This window comes from Embiotoca jacksoni, unplaced genomic scaffold (genome assembly GCF_022577435.1).
Source record: "Embiotoca jacksoni isolate LCO1_2020_lvr unplaced genomic scaffold, fEmbJac1.0.p SCAF_13, whole genome shotgun sequence".
Classification (NCBI taxonomy): Eukaryota; Metazoa; Chordata; class Actinopteri; family Embiotocidae; genus Embiotoca; species Embiotoca jacksoni.
This window is the reverse complement of record NW_027185263.1, coordinates 17628199-17651762: the sequence shown is the minus strand read 5'-3', so window position 1 is coordinate 17651762 and position 23564 is coordinate 17628199. Positions and strand designations below refer to the sequence as shown.

Sequence of the window (23564 nt, the reverse complement as noted above, 5' to 3'; positions counted from 1 at the left end):
AGCATGCACATTTAAAAATATTTGCATGGCTGTCTAGCTCATCCACATTTGTCAAAATAAATGTGAAAAGTAGAGGTGATGAGAAACTCTTGTAGGGAAAAGTTGCCAGTGTGTATTTACCACAAAATTATTTTTTTTAAGTCTTATAATGATAAAAAAAACCTCTTGAAGGGAAAGAGTATTTATTCAAATGCTTGATTAAAAAAGGAGGGTTTTTCAGATTTCATCAATTCCTGCACTACATTTATCATCCTGCCAACATTAAATATGTTCAAGTTCACAGCAAAATGCACTGATTCACCTGTTTCATATTCTAAAAGATCTGTAAACAAACTTCTTCATTCTAGAAGAGTAATAAACTGGTTTTCACAGGTCTCTTCTTACCTCTAGTGCTAGTTATTAATCCCTTTGTTACTGGGAATGTGAGAATAAGACAACAGACTTTGGTCATTCCTGTGACTCACAAATTGTTCGTTTCTCTGCTAGTCTCTCTCTATCCCTCCTGACAACTCCGCAAAAGCCTCTTTACACAGCAATGACACATTTTTCCTCAATATACCTTTTCTGGGAAGAGAGACTTTAATCTGTTTGGATTTTACTTCAACTACTTCTGGGAACACTGTGGCGATGCGGAGGGAACCCCTGATTCACGACCTTTCATATTTTTGGATGATACATTGAATATGTAGGTATATTATAAACTCATTACATGCATATGATGCTAGATTTTCCGCAGGTAAATCTATTTTTTTTAAAGCTTCTGGGTAGATATTAAAACTCTGACAGTAAAAACAACAAAAAGTACTAATAATATTGCTTTTCCAAAATACTCAGCACAAGTTTTTATTTTTTAATTTGTAAGCTGTAATATGTTGAAAATTTGATCTGTTGGTGGTAGAAAATAAAAATGCACAGCAAAAAAAAACTGTACAATGGCTTTTATTCTTTATTATTATTTCTACTTTTGACTGAGCTTCTCTTTAAGTTGCTGCACTTTTATGATGAAAATCAATAAGATTGTTCTTTGTTTGCATAGATAAATTAATTATTGCATTGATCCTGTCTATTTTCTTCTCAGTATTATGAAATAATTGTTTAAGTGATACTGCATAAAGCATTTGTTTTACACAACTCTTTATTCAGCCCCTTCAGTCTCATGGATCCGAATAAATATTTTTAGAATAGGGCCTTAAAGACATGCTTAAATTATATATTTGTTCTTTAATTTAAATCAGACTCTGCTGCTGTAATGAATGTAAATGTTATAATGTGAATTAGCTGTATACAATTATGCAGATGTTTCATGTTAAAACCATCGTATTGTTACTTTCAAATTAAACTTCAAACTCATTTCACATTTTCTACCACAATATTTGTAAAATTCAGGTAACTAAATTAATAAATGCAAATACATTTCTTAACAACATGAATGTGGAGTATGTGAAGGCTTTTGTTGATGAAAACACTTTTCAAACTGACTGCTGAAATGGACACAACTATGTTGATTTTAAAGTTAACATTCATCTTAAGACAATTATAAAATAGTTTTCTTCTTCCCTGAATGACATTTTATTCATTTTCAAAATGTTTTCTAATGATTTTCATGTTGCAAAATGTTTCCAAAATGAATCTTCTGCATTTAGAATGAAAAAAATTCAAATAATTAGGGATTTGTGTTTAATTATTTGAATCAATACAACCTTGATGAATGCTTCCCATTGAAAGCACTTTTTTTTTCTTCCCTAAAACAATATCAAATCAATTGGAAAAGAAACTGGAGGGAAAAACTAATTTCTATTATGTGAAGACAGAAAACAGGTTTTCTTTTCAGAAGGCCTGAGTTTAAAAAACGTATTAGATTTTAAAAATGAGGTGCAGGAGGGGGGCATGCACTACATGATCATACCTAATATGGTCAACAAAACCAGTACAGTGCTGATGACATTCTTTACAGGGTGCAACCCAGTGGATAGGAAATTTGAGAGACATGGGAGGTCGCCTAATAAGGAAGGTGGTGGGGGGAGCGAAGGGACGCACAATCTGATTGGTTCACGATTTGAATTTCTGCCTCTGCTGATGTCCAATCATGAAGGTTTCTCCTTGGACAACCCTGTAGTTTAATTCTAGCCTGTCCCCATGTGCACATGTGTGTGTGTGTGTGTTCATCTGTGTGTGTTGTGTGTGTGTGTGTGTGTGTGTGTGTGTGTGTGTGTGTGTGTGTGTGTGTGTGTGTGTGTGTGTGTTCATCTGTGTGTGAGTTGCTCAGCTGGTGGGAGACAGGGAGGGAAGGAATGCTATGGTTGGTTTACAGCTGAACCACTGAGGACAGGGTCTGGACCGGGGACACCTGACGGCCATGGCTGTTGCCGACTCCACTCCTGCAGAACGGATCAGTGTTGACCGACAGCCTGTGAATCTCATTCGTTTTCTGACATCATGACACATGCATTGTTTACTCTGAGTGCCGGAGTTGAGCTTTTGGCTCATGCAGTGAGAGAGCATGAAAATATCACCACAGTGTGAACAAAGGGTCCCTGAGGAGGTGAGGGGAGGGTATAAAAGGGTGTGTGTGTGTGTGTGTGTGTGTGTGTGTGTGTGTGTGTGTGTGTGTGTGTGTGTGTGTGTGTGTGTGTGTGAACTTGTGACACTGTGATTTACTATAGTTGAACTATGTGCTTGGATTCTCTCTCTTCTGCATTTCTGGACCAGGGAAGCGTTTATCTTGGATGGCTGGGGTTCAGACATTCAGACTCTGTTGTTGGCGGCTTATGGAAAATCACCATCTTTGCCAGGCAGCTTGCCAAGGACTGCCTCCCCCTCCACCCCACCCCCTCCCCTCAGTTCTCCATCCCCATCCCTGCTGGCCTGTAGGGCTGGGCTTAGCAGCAATTACATTTGGTAAGATCTTGTCAAGGGTACAGCGTCATAAAAGCGATGGAGGTTTGGTTCCAGTTTTGGCTGCTCAGCACAAAGCCTTTACTCAGCAGTCTTTGCAGTTTGGGAACAACACCCACTTATAATCCGTTATATTTTTGGATTTCCCCTCATATACTCCAGGTGCTCAGATTAGTCAGTCACTCATTTGAATAAGCAAATCATAAGTACCAGTAAGAATCATCACTTCACCGGTTTCACTCCACACCATGAGTTTCATGAGCACAGGCTACTTCAATTACCTAAGTCTTACAAAATACCACTTTTGAATCTGTGACTGCTGAGTAAAGCATTTGTTGCTGAGCATAACAAACATACCACATCTGTTTGTATTTGATTCCCATTAATGTACTGCATATGAATTAATGTAATAGGGGAGGAATAACAGATCAGCACTAATTCAAGTATGTCACCGGGATGAATGACTGAAAATGAGATGAATTAAAAAGACACTCCTTCAAAGGAAGGAGTATGTTGTGTATTAAAATGTGTAAAGCTGGAACAGACTTAGCTGTACATTTAACATGTTAGTTTGTATATCTATGGTTACAGTTGAGAGGTGATGGTGGAAAAAGTTGAGAAAAGTTGATAGACCACAGATAAGACCATTTTTGACCCAGCAACTCCAAATCCATGAATTTATCATAGTGGGTATCAATATACTGTCGATGTAAACAGGTTCAGTTGCCAGTATCAATAGGAATGTTTGTTTTATTTTTTTCTGTGCCTGTTTTTCATCTACAATGCATTACACAGCATACAGTACAATGGGATACATGTTTTTTGTAATTGCTGTCAAGTTGGTCACTTTTCACGGTGAAATAGTTGGTAAAGCAAAACTGTTGTTTTCCGTGGGCTTTCCTAGCTGTGATTAGGTCCAGTGTTCAAACGCAGACAAAAAGCAGGCAACGACAAGGCACTCTGTGCCATGTGGAAAATTAAAGTGTCAGACAAGGAAAAATCTATGCATAGCCTATACACCAGTCAACACCCACGCACATTTTTTTCTCTCCCTCTCTCTGTTTTCTTTTTTTTTTTTTCTCAATGAAAGTCTTTCACACAGAAGACACACATCTCCGGAGCAGTCAGTCGCAGTCAGTCGCGAGCCCCCCGACACGAAGACGGCTAAAGTTCATCTCATTAACTCCTGACAAGCCCGCGCCCGCTCTGTCTGGCACAGGAAGTGGAGTGATTAAGGACTCCTGACGCAATCCAAGCTCCAGTCCCTTTCAAGAAAAAAGACGAGGTACGCATTCAGATCTGTCCAGAAGTGCGCACGCACTCACAGACACACACAAATGCACCCCTGAGTCCACGTTGACAAATTCTTTAACAAGCTGTGGTTAAAGGGAAGCTGGTTTTACTCTGACTCACCCCCCTCCTTTCAAACAGTTTACTGGAAATAAAGAGGGAGGAGGAGGGAGGGGGCATTTTCAGAGAAGTCACGTGACAGGGCTGGGCAAACCACAGCACAGAGAGCCTTTGAGTGCAGTAGGCCAGGGGGGAAGGCAGGCATACGCCCAGCGCAGATGGCCCTGATTTGAGTTACAGGAGATACGATCCTGGGAGTTGGCAATCAAGAATTCACAGCCTGTTAACCCTCTCCGTGCCAGATGGAAAAAAAAAAAAAAATACAAGCCAGGAAATAGCTTCATGATTAGGTTACAAGCGATCACAAACGCGATCAATGCAGGATCTTCTGGAACTGTCTGTGTCCACAAGGAGGATTCCTCTTCAGCACGCAGAGCAAAAGATTTAAGAGGAGGAAAAAAGCTGATGTTCATGACATCAGCGTCTGGAGCCGTTAGAAGAGCCATGACTTCATTATTCTTGAATAGCTCTGTTGAATGAATGAGGAAAAAAAACAACCAGAGTGCTGTGCATCACGTGCACTTGTGGCAGGAAGTTGGCACGTGCAGGCTGAGAAATACCACTGGGTTGAAGTCAAACTACTGGCACCTACAAACCTCTGTGACTTGCAAGGGACAAAGTCAGCATCCTAATCCAGCTGCCACAGGGTGGAGAGTGTGTGTGTGTGTGTGTGTGTATGTGTGTGCACACACACACACACACGCACAAGCGCGGACGGGGGGAGGTGGAGGGGTGAGTGTGTATGTGGAGCAGTGTAAGGTTCAAGGGAGGTCACATCCTTGACGACAAAATTTAACTACTTCCTGCCTAATACACAACGATCCAACAATACCACAGTTTCTCCGTTCCAATCCCAGTGGAGTCCGTTTCCGCTTTGTTCTACAGATACTGATATTCAGTTAAAGAACAACAAACAAAAAAAAAATCCACAGAGGATTAATGGCTCATTCCACCTTAAAAGATGTAAAAAGGGTAAAAGGTGGACAAGTGACAATCAGCGAAGATTTGCGGGATCTCCTGGAGCGAAAGAGGGAACCCCAAGAACATCCGAGTAATAGTAAAAGCCCAGGCGAGAGAAAAAAAATGTTTCCGTATGTGGCAGGTCCTCGCTGGTGCAAGCAACCTGCCTCCAGATGTTGTCCAATCACAGAGCACACATTAAAAACATACACACACAGCTGCCAAATATCATGAGAGAGAACCAGAGAGAGAAAGAGAGAGCAAGATGAACGGTGGGAGACAGAGTTCGTGACAGAAAAAGAAACGATGTCAGAGAGAGACGAAGGCTGCGTACTGAGACAGCAGCAAGCGGCGTCACTTCTAATCTTCCCTTCCACGAATACGAAACAAAATAGCAATGCCCCTCCTGCATCCCACTGCTGCTTTGTCGGGAAAAGACATGCAAGCGCCACTTCACTATAAGACCCACTATCAGTGAGTGATGTCAGAGTTGTGCTCTCAGACATGCGGTCTGAACCGGGGCTGGTGCTGGAGCCATCCCACCCAGTGGAGCTGAGAGCAGGTGCCACACACCAGTCAGCAGCACAAAAAGAGAAAAAAAACCCAAAACAAACACCCCTTAGTCGGCTCCTCACTCCGGACCGGATGACTCTGCGTCCCCCACCCCCTCCGTCGATGGGAGGTAGTGTAAGAAGCTACTTTAAAGGCTGGCTGACTCGACGTTGGGGTGCGCGCAGAAGCCATTGAGGCGACAAGCATCCCGTGACATTCGATCCCGACCCGGCGCTCAGAAACAGAACTTCAGCGTGGTGTGGCAGCATCACCCAGTTTGCCCTCCATGTGCCTCCGGTACCCAACTCTCCTCACCCCTCTGGAAGGACAGGAGGGGAGGGGAGGGTGTGTGTGTGTGGGGGGGTGTCCACAGACAAACTTAAACCTGAACCTAAAACTGAGAAAAAAAAAAAAAAAAAAAAAAAAGCTTTCGCTTGAAGAATCTCAGTTTCTGAAGATGATTCAGATTTTGGGGAACTGAAGACAACACAATACACAGATTGAGTAACTGTGGAAAAAAACTTAAAGGCACTTTGTAATGATGTGTTTCTCTTTTTCACACAAACATGGCCTCATATATTGCAGATTTTGTATGCTATGGCCGGACACATACCTTCCAGTTATTTTTTTCTTTCTTTTGAAAGTACTGAATTATTCAGCATTCACTTGTTAACTATAGCTAGACTGTTACTATTCCCATCTGCATGCTGGAAAGGAAAATAAATTCTGTAAACAATAAGAAACATTCTCCCAAATAACTCCTTTAATATTCAGGATACACTCATATTTGCTCAAAGTTTGGTAATGTCTCATAGTTTACTTGCAAATGCAAGAGTAAGAGAGTCAGTTGTAAATTTAAAAAGCATTTACAGATGCAGTTGTTTTTCTGCATTTGACCTGTCTTCCTGTTTGACCCACATTTGAGGAGAGAGAAAAACAATTCCTGTGAATGAATACTGGACAGACAGGTGTGATGAAAAGCCTTTTGAAAAACTCATGCATGTTTCCCTTCATTCTCCCTCCTCCATTCACAAGAGGGTGGAAAAATAAATATTTACAATGAGATGTTAGTTATTGTTGAAACATTTGCAGGGATGTTTGAAATGAGAACTTTTTTTTCTGCTAGAGATTTCCTAAATGAAGGGATTTGTTTTTTGTTTTTTTTAAGTGCATCATTGCTGATCTCTTAGTCAGAACGTTATGAAAGCACTTCATTTGAATGGCCAGTTCACAAAAATATCAGAAAATATAAAAGCATTAAAAAGAGAGTGATAAAGATGAAGCCCACAAGCGTGAGAGAGAAAAGATGTGACAATGCAGTTAAACAGGTAGAAGTAAGATGATGAAGATGAGTATTGTTGGGGATGAAGAAGAAAGGGGGTGTCTGTGTGTGGGGTTAGATAACAGAGAGGGATGAAGATGAAGGGTTAACGATGATGTGGAAAGCAGGATGTCACCTGTGCCGACTCGGTCTGATCCAGCATCTCCTCAAATTTCTGGTAATCCTCATCATCAGGTTCAGCGCCTGACAGCCGTGCTGCCCGGGCCATGAAGTAGGGAGGAAGCTCTCCTATAGCTGTACCTGCACCCTGTACGTACACACACACACACACACACACACACACACACACACACACACACACACACACACACACACACACACACACACACACACACACGGACGATAGAAGTTTTATTATAGTTACAGTTCTATTATATCAACTGTTATAATATGTGTTATCTTCTCTTTATATACATTTCCGTCTGTACATTCAGTATATTCAGTGCAGGTTGTTTATTTGTATCAATTTAACTGAATTTGATTTATATGTTGTGGTTGATTTTATTGCTTTAAATTCTATTTTTGCTCATGCTTTATGTGGTTTGGCTAAAAAAATGCTATATTAAGTTTCCCTTATATTTGTTATCTATTACCACGACGGTGCTTGGGGGGTTAATGAAGAAAAAATATCAATATCCAAAACCCAAGGGAGCTTGCATTGCTTGAGGTCTGGGATTGTGTGATCAGAGCGCTTAATGGGAATAAAACGGAAAGGATTTACGAGACTGAAAATCCTACAGATTATTAAACGATCGTGGATACATTAAACACAGGCCCGGGCTAGGTGAAAAACCGTGTGCTACCTCTAAACCGCAGATCAACAAATTGGACTGCTAAATGCTCTCTTCCAAACTACTTCAGACATGTGGTATGCAGTGCTTTTTGAAAATTTAAGATGTGCTAACAAGTTGGGGGGGGGGGGGGGGGGGGTCCAAGGAACTAAGATATCAATATCCAACAGCCAAAAGGAGCTTGTGGCCATAAAGCACTGGAGCCTGTGTGACTGAGGGGGGCTTAACGGAAAGAAAGCGGAAGTGATTTGAGTCAAATAAATCCTCAGCACTTCGGTCGGTTCACCAAGTTCATCCGCCAAAACATGAGAACGGGGAAGGAGTGTGGGGAGTGAGGGGGGTGAGGGTTACAGACTTAATTAACACAATGAAAACAGCCGCCAAGAAATGCAGTGTTTTTGGAGTTGCTCAAAGCTCATTACTTTAATGTTTCCAGGCACAAGAGGAGAGTACTGGTGCAGGAGGGGGGGGGGATATAATTCGTGTAAGTTACAATTACAGACAGCAAATGGATGATTTTGAGGCTCCACACCTCCCTAACGTCCTACAATGCAAAGACAGAAATGAACTGAATGCACTGAATTCAGTTATCGAGGTGGAACACAAATCACAGCTTCGATCTCTCTCCCAGAGGAGCAGAACTAACTACTCGCAGGCACATTACTTGTATGTTGCTGAATGGCTGAGCCAGAAGATGATTAGTGGGTAGTTAGCAACCATGGCAGCGACAACAAGCCCAAACAATCATTCTCAGGAGGCGGTGCTATCCCCAAACCTGGCAGACCACGTCTTTAATCTGGACACCCTGTTCTCTTGTTAACACTGCAGTCTTTGATGAAATCTGCCAGTTTTTTCTCATAATGGAGATGTGTCTTAATCTCCCTGGCAGCTGCTCCATTCAATAGGTCTGTCTCCGTTTGTGAGCACACGGCTGTGTGTGTTTGTGTAGGGGCAATGAAATACGTCCACCTGCACAGTGGTGGTGTTTGAAGTGGAGCACTTAAGGGACATGCAGTGGTGGTCAGAGAGGCGCCCAGAAAAAAAGACAAATAGAGAGGAGGAGGAGGAGGAAGAGAGGTAGTGGTGGTTGTGAGGAGGGGAATGTCTCATCAGCAGCATATCCAGAAGGTGGGAGGCTGGCAGGAGGAGGAGGGGGGGGGGGGGGAATGCTGGCGTGGGTGCTTTGAAACCGTGGGCGCAACAGGTGTCTCCAACTGTAGAGCTGCCGAGCCTCTGCCTCTGCCGTGCCAGGCTGAGGTTACAGGGGGTAGCGGTGATTGGGCGGTTGTGAATCCAAGGGGATTGGATGGCAGGGTCACACACCCACAAATACAGACTTTGATATCCCCACTCCAAGCGAGATGCTGTTACTGGTGTGGCTGCAGCTCGGCTTAGAGGAAATATGACTCCATTATGAGGCCAAAAAAACGAACACGCTGCACCAATAACTCGAACATGAAGGACGTTTTACCTGCTGGTTAGGTGTGACTGCACACAAACACTAAATAGGATGTAAATATGTGGTCTAACATAAACGTGTTTAATGTTAAGGTTAGAGTGTAGATAAAAAAAATATCATAAACAAAAGGCCCTTACAAAGCATTGTACCAAAAATGTGTATTTGTTAATGGGAAACCTAAAATCTTCAATTAAATGCGTTTTTGCTCATGCTCCCATTTTTGCATTTGCAAGTAAGCATGTGTCTGTGTATAGTTAACATATTACAACAATAAGGAAGCTTGAAGGCAAATTACAATTAAAGACAGGTTGTGGAAAGTCTGTCTAGTTCCTGTAAAGTTCCAGGTAGTGCCGATGTAGCAGAGGATGTGATTTCCCCTTAACCTCTACACCTTCCACGTTATGAGGAACAGGAATACAGACAACAAAGCCGCATATCAAACACCAGTGGCCAAGTTCTCTTTTTTCAATGTTCAGCAGTTCTGCCTTTCTGTCATGAGAAAATAAACTGATGATAAAATATGAAAAAGATACTGCTGTTACAACAAAGTTGATAATGGAGGGTGACCTGTAGGTCACTGTTCTCATATATTGTATATGACGTGTGCATGTGCGACAGTAGCACAATCTATTGTCCGCGGTTTCATGGTATCTCAGACACATGAGTCATTGATAAACCACCAGAGCCTCGCTTGAAGCATAACAAGACACGGAAAGTTTAACAAGCTATTATTTGAATACATTTTTTTTTTTACTATAATTAGGTGAAAATGTTTCTGTTCTTACCCTTAAAAATAGATCAAAGTTTGATAATACTTTATTTTTTATGGCAGCCACAGGGTTGGCTAGAAGTGTGAATCCACTGACGCTGCTTGGGGGAACTTCACACAAAGGAACTAGGGTTTTCCAAGTAAAGTAGTTATCAACGAATGCATTTGCACCGTGTGTTCATGCAAATTTGTGTCTGTTCTAACTTTAGTCTTTACTAAAGACTAAAGTCTTTATTGCAAAAAAGAAGTAAACGATGAGCCACATATGACAGTGATGCTGAACATTTTTCATAGTTGTAAAACAGCATAATTCACATGTTAACAAAGTCAAATAAATCATTGTCTGATATGTCCATTAAATTGGAGCCTGTGGACATGAACAGTTTGCACCTGGTCCCTAAAAGCCTTCAATTTTGGTAATTCTCATGTTTCTACAATGTTTCTACCTAATAACATCTTAAAAAACCCACTGGTTAAATTGAGAAATGGATGTTAGTAAAGTTAGTAAACAAGGCAGGTTTTCTTTGCTCCTGAGAAACTGGCATTTAAAAAAAGTTGTCATATTGGTCAAAGCTGTGGCAAATGTGTAAGGTCAATGCAAACTGTGAATAAACTCAGCCACCAGAAATGTTTGTGAGCTCAATTCTGTACAGATTCAGCAGTTGCCACTGAAATTTGCATGTTTTAGCGGTTTCAGTTCATCGAAGCCACAGCGAGTGTGTAACAGGCGCTTACCCACATACAAGCTTCGAGGCGGACTTTGGAGATGATGGTCCAGAGAGAGATGCTTCCCTGGAGGGCTGCTGACCCCACCGCTGCGTCCACCCCCACGGCCTCCACGCCCACCGTCTCAGCATCAGAGCCTGATGATGCTGCTTCCTGCTGGGGACAGATTATTTGGTCTGGATAGGGCGGCTCGGGGAACTCCACAGAGCCACATTCATAGGCTGCCAGGGTCACGGAAGCTATGTGTGGTCCCTGGAAGACAGACGAGTAAAGACAGATAGACAAGAGAGAAAGGAACATGAAAAGAAAACAGAGAAAAACAAAGTGGGAGTCAGTCCACCTTTTAGAAGTGTTTTGAGTCAGAGGAAGACCCCCTCATTGTTACTTTAGGAAGAATGTGGCAGTCGTGAGTCAAATCCTGACTGATAACATGAAGACAGTTATATGTGGGACAGCATCTGGAGTGTGTCTCCGGTACTCGATACAGCAGGGGAGCTCTTCCTCTGCTACTCACTAAATGTTCCTCCTGCTTTCCTTACTGTACGAGTTAAATAGGACAGGAGGAAAAGTTGAAAAACACAACTATGATGAAGTTGGAGTACTATGTAAAAGGAATAACCTGGAGGATCATCAAAGTGTCAACAGATACAGAGCGGAGGCCCTCGATGGAAACCATCAAAGATGGAAACCATCAAAGATGGAAACCAAAGCTGAGTCACCGAAACCATTTAGTGTTCTCACACACACACATACACACACACGCACACGCACACACACACACACACATACACACACACACAGCTATTGAAAAAAATGGTAAAAAATGATGTGTAATGTTTCATTAACAAAGAAGTTTATAAGTTTGCTTCTCCCCACTGTTCCCATTGACAACTGACATGCAGATGAACACAAACACATACAACCAATAGTAGCCCAATGCCCATTGTATACGCTGTGTGTACCCACAGGAGTGACGTGCAATAATAATGAACACAAGAACAGCAGGAAAAGAAGTGACTCTACTCAGATAGAATTCATTCATGTTTGACTGTTCCTGTTGAAAGAATGAAACATTAGCATACTTAAGGACCTGCTGTCTTTCTGAGGGCCCGATCTAGTTTACATTTCTGGCCCCTTGATTATTTATTGTTTCAATTCGGCTTCCAGTGAGAAAACAGTCAAAAATCGGTGCTGGTTTCATGTCTGGTGCACGGTGATGCTGCCAGAGTTTCGTTCTTGAGTCTGGAAATCTAGAAACAAGTCATCCCAGTATCCATACTGCTGCTGTGTAGAGAAACACTAAGGCCACACACTGAAAAGGTCTCAATAAATTATCATTAAATGTTGCATTTCATTTAATTTCTGGTGGTCAAAGCAGCAGTCAAAATGTGAGCACTGGCTGAACCGTGCTGGCAGAGTAGAGTACAAAAAAGAAGAATGAGAACTGGGGCATTCTTGCAGCATAAATTCAGATCTCAAAGTTTGTTGTCTGACAGGGACGAGGAAAGTATTTGTACAAATAGTATGAATAAAAAAAAAAAAAATCATTCTATGCAGACTCGTTATGAAAGTAAGGCTGATAACATCATAACTTTGCATTTCCTCTGTAAGAGGAACAATTATTTTAGATGGATATGAAATGACAGGGCTGATTAATAAATTCATAACACGAGTACGGTCGCTGTAAATAAAGGTAGGTCCATGCCGTGGCCTGATGTTACTTTGTACTCACTTTCTACTTCATGTACTTACACTCCTGTGTATGTGTGTGTGGGACGGGTGCTCCCAGTGACGCATGATGGCAGTTTGGCATTACACAACGTAGCGCCAAAGCAATCTGGCAAACGTGGGGCGGGGCTGGAACATCCGGAGCTGCATGGGACAAGGTAGGACAGGACAGGATGGGATGTGGGAGGGCAGGGCGAGTTGTGTGAGGCAACAGGAAGCTGCAACGTCTTCTCTAGGAACAGTGCTCTGCCTTCAGATGACGCATTACTTTCTATGCACACAATGTTACCAAACAGGCCCAGTTGCACTTACATTGGTGCTTTAGAGCAGCGGAAACATCTGAGGCTCACACACTTGTTACCAAAGCAGAAGACAAATAGAAAATTCTTCAGCGACCTACAGGGGGAAGTCAAGAAACTCCCAGCACTGAGCGAGTCAGACGGGATCCTCCCGGGGATCATGTCCTCCCCACGGACTCTCCAGTGGGATCACGCTGCCCTGACATCCTCACGCACACCAAATTCACGCACACAGACAAACTTAACAAGAACAATGTTCGTGTGGAAAAAGAAAAGGTTGATTGCTCTCTTGTTCACACCTTCCAGCTCTACCTTAATTTACCAAACACGCACAATGCACCTCTCAACAGCGTTGCATGACTCAGACTGTTCTCTGCTGCGTCGCTGCCTCTCACCTTACACCACAGTCCAGTCCTCCCATGTTGTCCAGGTGACTCAACATTAATCTGAGGCCCGGCCCACAACATCCTGGTAGCTGCCCTCATTTTGTTTCTGACCGGACAAACGAGCAAGCAACACATCTCACCTCCTTGGAAGGTGCAATAGATAATTAACAAGAGGAAGAAATACAAAATAAACAATAAAGGATTTGTTCTCTCTGACAACGGATTGTTCCATGTTGTTTACTATAACCAAAGCCCTGGGTTCATGTGTGTGAACTGAAATAACTATCTCACCTCCTAGCTGTCTCTTCTGTGACATCTGCCTAATAGTGACAAAGTCTGCAGCCACTAAAATACAAATCAGTACTGACAGAGTTCCTCTCTGACACAATGGGAACCATACTGAAGGCAACATTGCTGGCATTCCTGTGGTGACCTGCAGAGACCAAGGGCTGGCTTCTAAACGGGGTGGGATCCCCACTCCTGGGTACGAGTGCATCCACACAGATCTGCGACACAAAGTTTGTGTGTGTTTGTGTGTTTGTGTGTGTGTGTGTGTGTGTGTGTGTGTGTGTGTGTGTGGAGCAGAGCATGTCAGTAAGAGTACATCGTCTAAACCGAGAGGTGGTGCGAAACAATGAAAGTAAAATATTAGTGAGATATTTAAAGAAATAATTCCTGAAATTAAAGATAAAGCAAATGGGTCAGTGATTTTAATCCCACCCTCAGCGAGTATGTGGGAATGTATTTAATCCTTACCCAAATAATAAATAAAGATCATATTTCCTACTGTTTTTCAGCGAGCTTGCTGGTCCTCTTGTGAATTAAGTGCCACCGATGTATTTTAAGGGTGCTCCGATCAATCGGCCTCCGATCATGATCGGCTGATATTCGCTTTATAAAGTTTGATCGTTGGTCTCCAAAAAGGCCGATCAGAAGAGGAGAGGATGACGTAAAACTCACTGACTTCACAGGTCTGGCAGTATATCCAGGTGTCTGATAAAGTTTACATTTTTCTTATTCATAAAAAAAAAAGATAAAGAGACATAATTCCCAGAAACACTCAAGCCCACATACATGTGCTGCTTTCTGACGTCATGGCTGTGGACCGCAGCAGCAGGACGTCGATGCGAGTGAAGGAGAAAGCGTCTCTGAACCACAGAGCAAGCACCACCAGCTGCTCCTCACATGCTCTGTATGCTGAATTGTTGGATAAAGATGGATGACTTTTCATCACAGCAGGGAATATTGCCGATGAGGGGAGGAACAAACTGTCTGCCAAAGACGCAGCGGTGCTTGTATTCATAATGAAAAATGCATTGATGCTTAAGAAGTGAGCTTTGAGAGGTGAATGATAATAATGATGCATGAATGATGCCGTTTTCTATCCACCCTCTTTTTCTCTCGCTCATAATAACCTGGTATGATATGCTGCACATGTTGTCTGCCAGTAAATAAACATTTGTGAATTAAGGATAATTTATTATCTCTTAATTTTCAAAATAGTTAAATAAACAAATAAATAATGCTACACGATAAAAAGTTCAAAATAGACCCCGTGATCGGTATCGGCCGATACCGCTTCAAGTGATCGCTGATTAACCCCAAAACATCCTGATTAGAGCACCCATATTTCAAAGTGTGTCTATCAGCTCAGAGTGACACCTTTGTGGAAATGGAGGAAATCAAACATGCTAATTGAACAGGTAGAAACACCAATATAAGCCGATGTGGGAACCAATATAACACCAGAAGTATTTGAAGCCATCAGGAGACTAAGAGCCCATCATATAGGAAGTTATAACAACAGCTGATACCGATAGGAAATTTCATTACTATCGTAAATTGTTCCTTAAACTCTATCCTGGACGAGTCTCAGAGGTTGGCTACAAGCAAGGCAGTTGCTCAGGGCCACAGTGGGAAGGAAAAGTGTGGCCACTGAGGAGGATGAGGATGGTGGTTGGCCAATAGCTGCTGCAGAGCAGAGCTACCGGCGGTGAAAGTCGAATACGTCCTCGGGTCCACAGGATCCGGCATCACTGTAATAATAGGGGCGAATTGTTACTTGACATATGAACTTCCTTTTGTACGTGACCTTATGTTTCACAGTGGCAGTGTCGTTTGTATTAGTGCACACACACGTAGCGTAATGTAACAATGAAGCCAGTATGAACTGCATGCAACACAGCTTGTGCAAGGAGGGGGCATCTTACATTTTAATCGCCAATCACACAGAGTGGTCTGTAAGTTATATACAAATGTTAAAAACAACAGAATTATTGGTTTTATATCTGTATTCCTTTTCTAATTTAGATGTTGTGCACTAGGCAACAGTTCAAATGACCTACAATCAGATCAGATCTTTTTTTTTTTTTTTTACATGTGAGACCCCAGCAGATACGAACTATAATGGTTCCAGCCAACAGTCGCGTTGTGGACTCCTCTTGTTAGTTTATAGTGGCCAATGTAGTTGCTTCCGAAGCCCAAACCAGACATTAATGGGTGACCATAAACTGACCAGTTCTCAGTGACCACGACCACAGGATGGTCCAGTCATTAACAGGTCGCTGTGGTCGTCAAGGGCCATTTAAGCACATTAGACACGGTCTGGCTAGCAGAACCTGCTCACCACTTCTTACAGTGGGAGACTGCTGGAGGCAAAGTGGGACAAACATTAGAGGTTAGTTTGTGATGAAGAAGCCCTGGTGGGGATCTCCGAGGGAGGTAAGAGAAGACTGGACTGAGGCCAGTGATGGTGGAGGAGGGGCACGGATGTTTAGAAGTGGGTGGTGAGTACACACAAGCAGGCAGGCAGGCAGGCACGCGCACACAGACACACACACACTGACTGAGGACGTTTGAGGGTCCTGAAGATATATCCATGTGGTTTCAACAAATTACTTAATGTTCAGAAAACTATCACTCCCCCCGCAGTCGATTATACGAAGAAAACAATACTTTCTCTGTGAATTCATGATTTCAAACTTGATATTTGATGCACAAGTTTAGAGTATGACGCAGCAAATTCAATACCTTAACACTGTACATGTGCAAAAAGAAAGATTTCATGTATATACAGTATGTTTGATTTCATTTGCAATAACTTTGCTGTTTTTTGTGTTAATATTCGATCCCTTCACAAATTATTGTAAATGACTGAAAAAAGGTGTTTTTGTTTGCTTTAAATATCTCCACAGTTTAATCCATTGCTATAATTCAAATAATTAAGATGCAAATATTTTTCTGCTAACATCATCTTAACAGAAAAAAACCTGTTCATGTGTCTTTAGAAATAAAAAAAAATAAAAAAATCATAAAATGGGTGGAAATAGATTTCCGGTAGTATTTTCGCTTCTGTGTGCAAACGACAAGATGCAGTGAAATCCACCTACTCTGGGCTTAAATCTATAGAAATATAATAAAGTTGAATTCTTTGTATTGAAAATGTTTTGTTTATATTACTACATTAAAATGGGAAACGCTTTTTATCTTTAGACTGTGACTTTTATTGGCTTTCATTTACCTGCATTTAGAATTTTGTATCATCACAATAAAAGATATAACAATTTGAATAGATGCTCAACTGAAAATTAATTTACTTTACTTTATTGAAGTGTGAAAATGACAAACATTTGAGAGACTCTATCTCTCAATTGTGAGGATGCTTTTGCTTATGTGATAGTAAATTAAACATCTTTTAAGTGTTTGTTGTACAAAGCAAGCAATTTGACAATTTATAGATTATAAAAAATAATCATCGGATCAGAAGCTTTTCGGGTGGGAGTGCTTTCTAGATTTAAAAGTTTCTTCGTGGCAATCCTTGGATAAGAAACATGTAGAGGGTTTTTTTGAAAGTCTTATATAAATATAAATATACATTATTCATTTGTTAATATAAATTCTTTTAAAAGAGTGTTTTAGAGAGGGATTTTTGAATTTTAATCAAAAGATGAATATAAATTGTAACTAATCATTCACTGAAGCCCTCATTACAATAAGACACAAACTAAAGTCTACTGCTTTAGTTTACATGAAAAACTACTAAGGGGCCTTAGAAGAATTTCATAACAAAAGTATGCTTTAAAAAAACTGAGCACCTGCCGGCTGCCAGCAGCACTCTGGTTTGGTCTGGTTAGGTTTGCCTTGTTCGGGGAGGGTTGTTGGTGCCGTTCCAGACTGGCTACACTCTAAGCTCACGTTGGCACTGGATTTGCTTCCTGTGTGCGTGTGTGCATTGTCTTTCAGACCGAGTGGTTATTGTACTTCGTATTAACAGAACTCTTAGGGCCTCCAAGATACATACAGACGCATGCCTTGGATGGCTGAGGTGTGACAGTTAAGATCGAGAAGGCATAAGAAATACCAGACAAACACAAAGCCCCCATTTATACATCTCTCTGGTATCTTGGAAAACTCTTGGTGAAGATGAGTAAGTCACAAGATGTTTGGGCAGATCCATGTCTCAAACCTTACGAGGAACAAAATGAATTACTTAAAAGTCATGAATGAAAGCAATTGTGCTGCTTGTTTTTTCTTTTTGCTAAAGGAAGTAAAAGTCCTTTTTTGCATTAAAAATTAAAAAGTTAGTCATCACAGCTGCTGCTCTACGACTTACCAGTGTAAAACTCCCAACCGACGTACTTTTATGGTATGTAAGTAATACTGCCTCTCCAGCGGTCAGAGGATCAAATCCATGTGGTAAAGTTCTGACATACTATCTAGATGTAGTTAAAAATTCATGGTTTCAAATTGAATTTAAGAGGTGTTGAAGTTAAAGTGAGAGATCTGTTACTGCCAGCTAGCGGTGAGTCAAGAGTAGCTTTTCAGCTTATCAAAGAGCTACTGAACTTGATCCTGATGTGTCACTCGTGTTCTGGGTAACATGCATGGTATCAACTCTCACTTTGGGGGACAGTGGGATAATTATGCCATGCTGAATCATGTGTCTGAATATACATAGCAAAGTTAAAAAAAAAAAAAAAAAAAAAAAAAAAAATCTAAATTAATATCATGTCAGGGTTGATATATATATAGTAAAGCCACAGCAATCGAACTAACGGAAGACTTTCTGAAGAGGCAGATGTGCTCCTTATCAGCTCTGAGCTCAGAAACAACTTGCTCATCAACCCTTTGTGACTTAAAATGACAAAACAACAACAACAACAAAACACACCTATAAGTAGTGGAAAATTTAGACCAGGTCATTCGGAGACGCAGTGTGTGTGAGTCACAGCTCTAACAAAGCAACCAGGTTTCAGTCTATGTAAATGTGAGGAGGTCATATTGTTTGCTTCTGGGATTACAGCAAAGCTCGTCACTGAAAAAGCCACACAATGATCAGATGAGTGAGGGGTAGGGCACCGCACACGCATGCGCGCACACACACACACACACACGCACACGCACACACGCACGCACACGCACACGCCAGTCCTTCGTCTGATGTCCTGCCATACTGTAAATGAGTTTCCCTAAGTGGGCGGACTGTATTTAACTATATAACATCACCTGATCTAGAGAACTTTTAGGACCCAGGCAGCAGTGTGTGATGGTATCAGCTATGCAGGGACAGTGTGTGGAAGCCACATTCTCAGACCTGCTCAGCACTTACAGTGATAGTTGGCGCTAATTAAAGCTGTGCTTCTGGTAATTGCCCACAGCCAAAACTTAATTTTAGGGGGGTTGCTGGGGAAAATCTGTGTATTCTACACAAACCTCCTCTGCAACCTATAATTTAGCAATCCTAAAAGAAACTGAAAACTACAGAATGTTCCTTCATTTAGATGAGCCGCTGGTTTATGTTTTGAAGGACAAAGGACTGTAAATCAAAAGTCGTGTGCAAACATGGTTACATTTCTTTTGTTGCTCAACTTTTTTCCAGTGACAGCTGACATTAATGCTTATGGAAACACACAACATGTACACCTCTCACTCATAAAACCGCTCACAGACAAGAGGCAGAGAAAAAAAAGACTACCCTAGTTGCTATTATGTAAACAGCAACGTGCGCAGCTTCAATTATAATGACTTTAATTCTTTGTTTCTGTTGATTTAACGTCGAGCACAACAATTTTCATGCTGCCCATAATGACTTAATGGCAACAGCCATTACTGAAAGTAATTTAATGGTGGATGACTCAGATGAGCTCTCTTCTAAAATATTTACAGCATTCCCAAGCTTTCAAGAGTCACACTCACTGCTAACCCCTTCTCAGTTGAAAGAGGATTTATGGAGAGCAGTGACACTAGTTGACACTACAAAACAAATACTTAAAAGTCTAAACAGGGATGAAAGCTAGCCCCACTCATAACTGTGATCTTCACAATCATTGTGGCAGACACATGCACAGGTGCAGGACTTTCAGTGTGCGTACATGTCCATGTGTGTAATGAACCTCGCCTCCGCAGCCCCTGCCGAAATCAGATCTTGCCAATGTTCCTGTGATTTTATTGTTTTCATGGTCTGTATTGTGAGCACCCACCCACTACCTCCTCTCTCAAAGCAGCTGGATAAAATACACTTGATGATGTGCCAAGTGTGCCTTTTTTCTATTCTTCGCCTGAGTTGCGGCGTTTTATCTTTCTCCATTAACCAGTCCTGAACCATGTACAATGATCTCCCGTGGTCACAGCAGGATGTAAACAGAGAGAGGAGACACGGCAGAAATTGCCCATGTCAGGGAACAGGAGAGCTGCCACTTCTGCTCTTGTTTCATTGACCGAGATGGTTTTCACGTTACTGGCTCTGTAGCCCCTTCTGCTGGTGGCTCTGCAGTACTCTCCTAAAATAATGTTGCCTGATTTCTGCCAAACCACTACGGCTGTGTGCAGTTAATGTGTGACATTTGGTCTTTTTTATTTATTTATTTGAAGAAAAAAAAAAAATCGAAAACATCTATTAGCAGTACAAGACTGTCAAATCAATTTCACAGAGGTTAAACACAAGCCTAGCATCTAAGAGTTGTCAGTTAACTGAAATCTGCACAGAGCCAGCAGAAAAGAATGAACTATTCCTACTGTAACTGGAGGAAATGAGAGAATTAGCTTCACTCAAGGAGTTAAGTCCTTTAAAGAATTCAAAAAAAGGAAAAAAGGACAGACACACGATGAGAACCGCAAAGGTAAGGGACGTCATATGACAACAGAATCACATGGTAGGTCATGTGAAAACAGCCCAACAGTGGATCTTCAAACCTTTCTACATCTTCACAGAGGTGGGAATTCAGAACTGCCGATGTGCTGTATTGATTTTATGTTTGTATGGTTTTATGTCATTTTTAACTGCCAAAGGCTGAAATATGTGGTACAGATTTGTTATGTAAAGCCCTAAATTAGCCTCCCTAGAGACGGCATATGAATCTTCATCTGGGGCAATACTGTTCTGCACTGATTTTTCTGGTTTATTTACATTTTAAGGGCACTGGCACCCTCTACTGACTCATAATACAAATTAACTGGGTCAATCATAAAGATCTTGGATCATTTATGAATTACAAAACCATGGATCCAAACTATGTCCAACTTGTACTGACAGCAAATCATTGTACATTCAGATCTAATATGCATTTGCAATATACTGTTTTGGGTTTTGTTATCAATGTCAATTGGTCAATCAAATGTCAGAATAATGTCATATGTCATCCCTAAAGCTTCTTATTTGAGCGGACATCTTCAGTAGTCTTTTCTTTTGATCAACAGTCCAAAACTCAAAAATAGTTTACTATCATATAACAGTAAGAAAAGAAACCAGAAAATATTCACATTTGACAGGTGGAAATGTTGCCATGTTTGCTTCAGAAAATTACCTTAACTTTTCACAGATTACCAAAACTTTTGCCAATAATTTTCAACTAGTCAATTAATCAGTTTAGTGTTTGAGTCCTGTTTTCTGGTCTACTTAGCTCTTCACAATCATGCAGTTTACTAAAGGGAAAACATATCAAAATGCCATATCAAATAGTAACTTTGATCAGATACAGTGCAAAAAATACAAATTAAATCACTGCAGTACTTCTCACCTGAGTTTGGATAAACCTATGAATAGCAGCGAAACCCCTTGTAGAGTAATAATGTTGGTGTTCTTCTCAACTGTTGGCATTAATGAACAACACCCGAACCCACTTCAGTTTGTTGTCAGTTTAGCATTATTTTAAGTCTTATGGACAGGTTGCAAAATAGTTTGACTTGTAAGTTTGTGGAAAGATCTTAGCTGGTGTTCTGAACTAGTTTGACCCAGTTACGATCACTGACCCAGTCCTAGTTCCTAAAAACAGGACGACATGCATGCCATCATTCTCTGGTGTTCACTTACCGCATAAATCCTTAAACTCTTTATACTGACAGAAATCAGAAATATCTTGTCAGGACCAAAAAGTCTACAAAATCACATAGGAATCTAAATGGCTCCTTTAAAAAGAGCTTCTACAGACAAGATGTATAATTATAATTCTCTGAGGTCAGTTTTGTGCTTCTTATTTGTGGCTTCGGCTCCCAGAGAGAAAGCAGATACTAGATCAGACGGGGTTTCTAACACAAATGTGGTTAAACTGATAAATTAAGCCAGTATTATGCCACATTTAAAAAAATTTTTTTGGATATTAGCCAATTAAAGACATTCATCTTGAAAGTAAATAAACCTAAATGACCACAGACTGCTTATTCTAATTTCATCTCAATGTCGGACCAGTGTGAACAAGGTGGACTGGTATCATCAGGTTCAGGTTTGTGAATTTGTACAAATCTCTGTTGAAATGCAATTTCAGAAGCATTTTCATCCCACAAGAAGTCCATTTGGTGGGAGACACACAATGCATACAGGGGTGATTTTGTTCAGAGCCATGAGGTAGGATTAATAAAACATTTTTCATTTGAACCTCTACATAAAAAAAACATCTATCAGTCCATTAAACCTCAAGAAATCTGGCCCGTAGCTGTCTTTTAAAAAAACAATATCATTTAAACTCTATAAAAAAATGCACAACAGCAGCTCCAGCAAGGAGCACCAAGTTCTGTCATGAACCCAATGACACCACAACCTGCAGTAGCAGACATGCTCACTAGATGGTGACATTCTACTTTGAAACCTTCCAAAAAAAATAAAAAGAGAGCTGGGCCACTAAGGGAGACAAGAAACAACTCTCAAATTACATTTTGGAGCACCAGAGTTTGGCTTTTAAAAACAGCAGAATGGAGGACACACACTTCAAAGTTTCCAGTTCAGCTCCACTGGGCAGGGGCACACAAGTGTGACAGAGGATTCCCTGATGACAGATGGACTCGGAGCAATGAAGACAAGCAGATGCTTTGGGACCCTGATCTGATCAGCAGTAGAGACCAAACACCACCCCCACCCCCTCCCTCCACCCCCATTTCCCATGCTCTAAACTAAGTAAAAAAAAACACTCAGGGATGAGGAAGTTGGGGGAGAACAGAAAAAAAAAGAGGAAGGCTGAAGGTAAAGAGGAGAGTAAAACAGGAGGAGACACATAAAAAGGAAAGAGAGCAAAGGGAGGGAGTGTCAGAGAAAGTGAGAGTGAGTGACACAGTGGGGAGCAGGAGAGTGGGGAGAAAGGAAAGAGAAAGAACTCAGAGAGGGGGAGGGAGAGTGTTTTTATCCTCATGTGCACTCAGTCAGAGGGGTCAGTGAGTGCGATTGTTCCTGGACTGCCTGTCAAAACAGTGCGGCTACCACAGCATCTATTCATCTCCGCCCCGCTCTGACATGCGTGCGCACACAAACCCATACTTACACATTTATGTATGCAAGTGCAAATGTCTGAGGAGCCTCCAAAAGCTTTTAATAATACTCTTATTAAAACCTTAGCAACAACTTAACAACGGCATCAACACAGCTTTTTGAGAACTGCGTCACTGCACCACCGTCATCCTGTGAGTTTGAGCTCTGTGATAAACATGCACAGGCAAGTGAATAACTACAGTGTGGAAGTGGCAGGAAACTTGTTGTGAAGACTCATAAAAATTGTTGTCTTACCAGGTAGAGGAGGAAGGTGTGCAGGCCGGTGCCAAGACCCACAGAGGAGAGGATGCCCAGGCCGACCCAGTAGGCACACCACAGCGTTTTCTTCTCCATGTAGCGCACATACTGTAGGGGCCAGGGAGAGGGACGGTCAACCACATGGCAGAGACACATGCACAGAGTGTGAGGAAAACAAGAAAGGGGGGTGGGGGTAGAGTGTGAGGAAGGGAGGGACAGAGACAGAGTGAGAGAAGGTACGAGAGTGAAAGTGTGC

The 23564-nt window shown here is 41.5% G+C and overlaps 1 protein-coding gene across 3 annotated transcripts in view; it reads right to left on the bottom strand.

Annotated features, from left to right (window-relative positions):
• Positions 1–23564, bottom strand: part of LOC138196708 (vacuole membrane protein 1-like) — a 55188-nt gene that overhangs the window by 24085 nt on the left and 7539 nt on the right. For all 3 annotated transcript variants that reach the window (XM_069147030.1, XM_069147029.1, XM_069147031.1), the window contains exons 5-7: positions 23306–23416; positions 10914–11156; positions 7275–7406 (exon numbers count right to left, since the gene is read on the bottom strand). In XM_069147030.1, coding sequence (XP_069003131.1) covers positions 7275–7406; positions 10914–11156; positions 23306–23416 — 486 coding nt within the window. The remainder of the gene's footprint in view (positions 1–7274; positions 7407–10913; positions 11157–23305; positions 23417–23564) is intronic.